We start from the raw sequence: 7,828 nt of genomic DNA on the forward strand, positions 1-7,828 counted from the left end.
ATATATATATATATATATATATATATATATATATATATATATATATATAGATAGATAGATAGATAGATAGATAGATATACACTCACACACACCTATAAACACACCCAATCATATTCACACATACACGTATGTACAGATATAAATGTACAGTGACACAGCTCATAGTAATCTTTTAATAATTACTCACACATTCCATTATTATTTGAATAATCAGTTGCAGGCATGGGTGGTGGGGTGGTTAAGATATTTGATTCTCAACCACATGGTCCTGGGATCAAGTCCTACTGTCTGGCATTTTGGGTAAGCACTTGCTGCCCTATCCTCAGGTGGATCAGGGCCTTACAATTGAAATTCTGGAATGGAACATTTTTAGATCACTCTAAAAAGAGTCCTGTTATATTACAGAACCAGAGTCTCTATTGACCAGATTGGCATCAAAAGATCTGTCTTGGACAGTCTATTTTGTAAAATCGTAATTTAGTCCTCTATCTTTTCCCTTATCCGACCCCCACCCCCATAACAAGGTCGTTGTCTGATGGAAAATATTTCACCCAGATCTACCACAGAATATATATGTTAATTAATTCAACACAAGTCAATATTTTTAGCAACATTCTATCCCAGTATTCCGAGTTCAAGTCCCAGGAGAGAGAATAATACAAGTCAACCAAGTGTGCTTTATTTTATCTTTTTTGGTTTATAATTCCTGCAAGAATTTAGAGCGGAACTCAAAGAAATTCTCTGTATTCCAACATTCCACAAATTCTCCTTGTAAATATCCGTTTATTTTACTGGTTTCGTTTGAGACCATACTGCAGCACTGCCTTCTGTCACACCAACACCTCCATTTAATAATGGTTTCAATCACTGGACTGTGGCCATGCTGGGGCCCTGCCTTGAAGGGTTTAGTCAAACAAATAATCAACCCTACTCTGTTTTTTTTTTTTTCGCAAGATATTTATTCTGTTGGTCTCTTTTGCTGAACTGCTAAGTGACATGGATGTAAACAGACCAACACCGACTGTTAAGCAGTGGTGGGGAACATATACATGCACAAAGTCATAAACACCCATGTACACACACACACACACATACCTTGGGCTTCTTTCAGTTTCTGTCCACCAAATCCATTGTCAAGAGTTTTGTTGGCCCAGAGCTATAGATTGCACTTGCCCAATGTGCCATTCAGAACTGTAGGAAAATTGGATTTGATATCTGTGGTATTTGTTTTGGCTCATTACGTTGTGTGTTCAAATTCCAGCCGTTCTACAAGCTGTACGTTCTTCTCATCAACAACCCCTACTTGTTGTTTCAAGTAACATATGAGTGGGGTGCCGAAAAGTTCCTGGCTTTAAGGGTATCGCAAAAGGCCTGGCTGGAGGCCAAACCTTCCAAGTTCTTTTACAGGGTTTAGAAAAACCGAAGGGCTGCTGGAATAAGTGTGTGAATCTGAGAGGAGAAGAATATGTTTTATAAAATCATAATTAACTGATCCTCCTGTATTTTCTTTTACCCAAAACCATGAACTTTTCAGCACTCCCCTTTTGTGTGTGTGTGTGGTGGGCACATATGCAGGTGTGGCTTCTTTCAGTTTCTGTCTATCACATTCACTCTCAAGACTTCAGTCAGTGTGGGCCTCATGTAGAAGACCCTTGTCCAGGCTACCGGGCTGTAGGACTGAACTTAAAAAATACACGGTTAGAAAACAAACTGAAGCAAACGACCATGCTTGCACAGACTCATTCCTCCGAAACCTAAATTACTTTGAAAATTAATTGAAATACGCAGGAAGTAAATTCCCCACTCCCGGATAGAAATATGGGTTTGAAAAGGTTAACAAGGCACCCTTTGTTTGTGTGTGTGTGTGTGTGAGGGAGGGAGGGAGTCATTAGGCTTTGCTGGCTTAGATGTTAAGGCCTACCTGTATATTTAATCAACAAAAGAATGTATGTATGTGTGTGTGTATGCATATATATATATATATATATATATATATATATATATATATATATATATATATATATATATATATATATATAATGCATCTATATATACAGGTAGATGTAAGTATGTACATACATGTCCGTATATATGCATATACTCATTTATTATTTGTATTATATATCTATATATATCTATATATATACACACATACACAGGTGTGTATAATATATAGAGCCACACAAACATTATATAGGATGTCTCTTCACACAACCTGCCCTGCTCCAGCTTGCTTATATACATGCTGGCTGGTACAGTTCAATGAATGCGTGAAAAGCATTCAGGTCCAGAGATGGGGGGAGGGGATGTTGCTTTTGGTGGTGGTGGTGGTGGGGTTGGCTGCAGGTTGCCTTGACTACAGGCTGTATTGCCATGACATGTCAGGCTGCTTTCCAAAGAAATATGTGTGTGTATACTCACACACGCACACTCACACACCCATATATATATATATATAGGAAAATGAAGTGGGAATTGGAGAGAAAGAAAGAAGGTTGTCATGGCAACAAGTAGAAAAAAAAGACACAACAGCTGCACACACACACACACACTCACACACACACACACAGTAATACAAACACATGCAACCACTTTGTTCAGTGAAGCCATGAAAAGCAGTTGCTTTCTACTGTTTAGCCCCGGGCAGGTGTTGATCTGGCAGAGTTATGAGGAAAGGCATTCCAGGCATGGCTGTCAGGTTAAGAAGCTTGTTTATTTATATGGCACCATCACCAATGCTTTTTTATGTGACCCCTGGGTTGTGATTGTCAATTCCTGTAGCCATTGCGCATGAACAAGAACGAATTTTTTTCTGAAGCTCTTATAAAATGAAAATAAAGAATTTAATTGGGAGAATTTATATTCCAAAACTTCACCTTTATGTGTTTTATATATTGAAATCTTTACCACCTTTTTTTTGTTGCTTGGTTTGATGGGTCTTCTTCTCAAGCATGACATAATGCCAAAAGTCTGTCATTGCCTCCATGAGGCCCAACACTTGAAAGCAGCTCAACCACCTTGCCTCTGTGACTCCCGTTCGAAAGGAACTCAGCTACCTCACCTCCATGAAGCAGCCCAACACTCAAAAGGAACTCAGCTATTTTGCTTCCATGTGGCCCAGGAGCTCAGCCACTTTACCTCCATGAGGCCAAACACTCAAAAGAACTCAGCCACGTCGCCTCCGTGAGGCCCTGAGTAATATAAAGGTTTCTTTCTATAAGTTCCAAATTGCTCTTGTAATTGAAAAAAGAATGTGATGGTGTATGGGATGACAAAGAATGTTTTGTGGACCACGTTTGAGAGAGAGGACAAGCAAAGGACTGAATAATGTTGCAAAAATAAACTTCAATAAGTTTTTGTTACATCAAACACACTTCTTTTGTGTGTTTAAAAATAAAGTGATGGGAGAAAAAAACAATGATAGGCACGAAAAGATGGTAGGGAGGGAGTAATGGGCGAGAAACAATGACAGGCAGTTACATATTGGTTGTTGGTAAAGCGCCTGAATAGGGTGATGGGGGAGTACACACCCAGTTGCAGCCTATTGTGTCAAAGGATAGCAACTTGGTCATTAGATTTATAAATTGACAAAATACATAGCAGTTTGGAATAAGAGGTACCAGTGTGGATGTGTTAAGAAGTTTGCTTCGCAACCATACGGTTCTGGGTTCAGTCCCACTGCATGGCACCTTGGGCAAGTGTCTTCTACTATATCCTTGGGATTGAACCTCAAATCTCATAGTTGGGAAGTGAATTTCTTAACTGCACTACTTTGCTTGTTTTCTTTTCTTTTTCTTTTTTTGTTTTATTTCGTTAATCTTTCATTTTCTTTTTTATATTTAATTCCAGGTGTCCCCTGTTGTCCGCTCGTCTTCGTCATGATGAAGTCGTTAGAGAAGATTCAGTCTGTTATCGTCCTAAGATAGCTTCAGCTCATCTCATCTCTGGCCCATTGTCCATTGTCTCCGAGAGGATGGACTGGGCGTTGCTGGTTTTACGACGACGGCAAAGTTTGGCTGACCTTAACGCAATCCAATAAAGGGTCACGCAAACAGGCTCACATACAAACAAAAAAAACAAGAGAAAAACCCTCCAAAAAAAAAAAAGTGAAAAAAAAACACAGAAAAACAAGTTTAAAAAAATATATATATATAAAAAATCAATTAACTGTGGAACAATTAGTGACTCCCTTTCTTCTTTCTCCCAACGTTACTCCGGAACAAGAAGAAAAACCCTTTACAAAAAGTCTCACCAACAGAAATAACATTTTTTCACCATGCCTCCAAAGCAGGGCTCACTTCCACAGAAGGTAGGTGACCACATCTCTCTCTCTTTTTTTTTGTATCTCCTTTTCTCTCTCTTTCCCTTTCTTTCTCCCTCTCTCTCTCTCTTTCTGTCTCGGCTCTTTCTCTCTCTTTCTCTTCTCTCTCTTTTCTCTTCTTTCTTTCTCTCTCTCTCCTCTTTCTTGTAATTTTAATTTACATGTTTGTGTGTATTTATATGTATTTGTGTGTCTGTGTGTCTATTTATATGCATATATTTCCTTGCATGTCTTTTATTGACAAAGCCATTCACAGATGACTAAATCATTAGCATTTAACGAAGAAGAAACAAAGACTTATACGGTCTTTCTTCCCTCACCCCAACCCCACTGTAATAACAATAATAATTTTTCAATGACACTCCGGCCATGACAAAAAGCCCATGTCCCTCCTCTCTCTATCTCTCTCTTTATCTACCTCTCTATTTCTTTCTCTCTTTTTATACGTCTATAATATATATATCTATTTTTATTATATTTACAAAGCTGTCTTGCCGATAACCGAGGCTGTAAGTACCTTTACAAAATCACCAATACGTCAATAGCTCCTTGTTCTTCCCCCCACCCCCAGCATACCAATATAACGCCACCCCACCACCGTAATCAATGTCAGCTGTTATCCTTTATACCTGTGGCTTCTAATCTCCTTCCTTTCCAAGCTTTGACCAATCTCATCATGGCAAACCCTTCCACTTTCTTTATGCTCTCTCTCTCATGTCCGACCAAACTGGCCTCCTGGATTTCCATTTCAAGTCAAACTTTAGTTAATATTAATTAACCAAATAGAAAAAAAGAAATAAAAAGGTTCTAAGCATACTATAAACAGTAACTGCGTATTTGTTAACTTTATAAGCTCTCAGACTGGTTAAAGAAACATTATTAAAAAATTTTTTAAAAAAACATTCATGGTAAGAGGTTTTCTTGCCAATCACATGGTTTTGGGTTCAGTCCCACTATACGGCAGAGAGTGAACTAATGTAAACATACCAACACCAGTTGTCAAGTAGCAGTGGGACACACATACACAATGGGCTTCTTTCCATTTCCATCTACCAAATCCACTTTCAAGGTTTTGGTCACCCGAGGCTATAGTAGATGACAACTTGCCCAAGGGGTCATGCAGTGGGACTGAACCCAGAACCATGTGGTTGGGAAACAAACTTCTCATTTCACAGCCAAACCTGCACCACACACACACACACACACACACAGAGTAAAATTGACTAATTGTAATCTAGTCTGGTTCTATGTACACATCCAGCAATGAGACACCTGTTGGTAATTGGAAATTAAACAGAAATATAAAACACGTGTTTCATCTCTCTGATGAGGTTAATTAGTCTTAAAATTTCTTATCTTAATTAGTAACTCATCCTAAACATTTAAATAACAAGATACTCACTTGTATTAATCAACATTAAAATTGTGTGTGTGCTCATCCACACACACACACACACACACACACACACACACACACATTATCTGAGCAAATCCTGTGTGTTTATGTATATATTTCTCTATAAAGTTTATTATCTGCCTGCCTATCTCGATCTATCTATCTATCTATCTATCTATCTATCTATCTACCTATGTTATCTCTCTACCTATCTCTCTCATTCTCTCTCACTTTGACATTTCATATCTCTCCCATGAGAAGTTCTGGCAGGAAATGGTTACGTTTAGAATTCTCGCTCTCTTCCTCATGGTACAAAATTGATTCCATTCACAGAATTATTTCTATTAACATTTTTGTCTGGCACTGAACATGACTTTTTTTGTTTCCTGTTTGTTTTCTGCTCTTGTACTCTTTCTCCCATTCTAATCTTTCTCTCCCTCTCTATATGTAATCTCTCTCAGTTTTTATTTCTTTACATATCTCTCTCCCCGCCAATTTTTGGTCTGTCTCCTTATCTTCTTTAATCTTTCTATATGTATTTATCTCTTTCAGGTTTTCTTTTTTGGCCCCTCTCCCTATATCTCTTAGTCTGTTGATTTCTGTCTATTTTTATCTATATGTATCTATCTTTCTTTCTCTCTTTCTTTACCTATCTACCTCTCTACCTACCTCATTTTGTCTCTCTCTCTCTCTCAACAAAATACAGACCTGTAGATAACATAGTCCATGTGAAAATCTAGTTTATATATTGACTCAATACAGTGTACCCCAACCAAGCTTTCCTGAAACCCCAGAATTCCATGAGATTAGGAATTCACAGTAATTAGTTATAATTTGGTTAAATATATACAGATGTGTTTTGTTATGTTTAATTTATTTTTAATTAATATTACACAATGTACAATACATTCACTGTGGTTGGGGAACCCTAGCAGACTTTGGCTAGTAAAATGACTTTACAGGAGATGGGGAATGACCTGAATAGGGGATTGAAAGGGAATTTAGGCTCCACAAGGTCTTGGTCAACCCTTTTGATGCTAATCCACCTGAGACCACCCCCACTGGTTCTATGATATAAACTTCCATCAAACTTCCATGTTAATTTATGTTCCAACACCAGATTAATAATGGCAAGCTAACCCTAACCCAAATTCTCCATTATTTTCGAAATTAATTGAAACAAAGGCAGCGTATTTCTACAGAAATCTTTTAGTCATATGATTCAGCTTCCAGATTTTTCCATTAATATTTGTCTTAACCCTTTTGGTACCGACCCATCTGAGATTGGTTCTGTGATATACAAGCTTCCTGTTTTAAAGCGATTTAAGTTAAAACCGTCCATCAGAACTTGCCAGTGAGCTGGCCGAATGGAATTAGCTTTCTGGACAAAATGCTTTGCAGTATTTCGCCTGTTGCTACATTCTGAGCTTTAAATTCCACCGAGGTTGACTTTGCCTTTCATCCTTTTGGGGTCAATTAAATAAGTACCAGTTGAACACTGGGGGGTTGATGTAATCGACACGTCCCCTCCTCCTCCTCCAAGCTGCCCTTGTGGCCAAAATTTTAGATAATTATTATTATTATAAATAAGGCAGCAAGCTGGCTGAATCGTTAGCACACCATTCTGAGTTCAAAACTTGCCGAGGTCAACTTAGCCTCTCGTCCTTCCAGGGTCGATAAAAAAAGTACCAGTTGGACACTGAGGTCGATGTAATTGACTTAACCCATCCCTGAAATTGTTGGCCTTGTGCCAAAATTTTAAGGCCCAGGAAGACCTGGGCTGAGGTGGTGAGGCAAGACCTTCGAACATTGGGCCTCACCGAGGCGATGACTACTGACCGAGACCTTTGGAAATGTGCTGTGCGTGAGAAGACCCGGTAAGCCAAGTGAGATCGTTGCCAGTGCCCCTGGACTGGCTCTTGTGCGGGTGGCACATAAGATGTACCATCCTGAGCGTGACCGTTGCCAGTACCGCCTGACTGGCCTTGTAGGGTTTTCGAGCGAGATCATTGCCAGTGCCCCTGGACTGGCTCTTGTGCGAGTGGCACATAAAAGACACCATTTCGAGCGTGGCCGTTTTCGTGCGGGTGACACGTAAAAGCACCCACTAC

The 7,828-nt window shown here is 39.0% G+C and overlaps 1 protein-coding gene across 2 annotated transcripts in view; it reads left to right on the forward strand.

Moving 5' to 3' along the window:
• The first annotated feature begins 2,534 nt into the window (after nucleotides 1-2,534).
• Nucleotides 2,535-7,828, forward strand: part of LOC106882469 (cytospin-A) — a 44,515-nt gene continuing 39,221 nt past the window's right edge. The window contains exons 1-2 of one of the 2 annotated variants that reach the window (XM_014933154.2): nucleotides 2,535-2,698; nucleotides 3,850-4,309. In XM_014933154.2, coding sequence (XP_014788640.1) covers nucleotides 4,277-4,309 — 33 coding nt within the window. In that variant the 5' untranslated portion in view covers nucleotides 2,535-2,698; nucleotides 3,850-4,276. The other variant, XM_052978139.1, reaches the window with a different exon arrangement.

Source organism: Octopus bimaculoides, chromosome 30, assembly GCF_001194135.2.
Source record: "Octopus bimaculoides isolate UCB-OBI-ISO-001 chromosome 30, ASM119413v2, whole genome shotgun sequence".
Classification (NCBI taxonomy): Eukaryota; Metazoa; Mollusca; class Cephalopoda; order Octopoda; family Octopodidae; genus Octopus; species Octopus bimaculoides.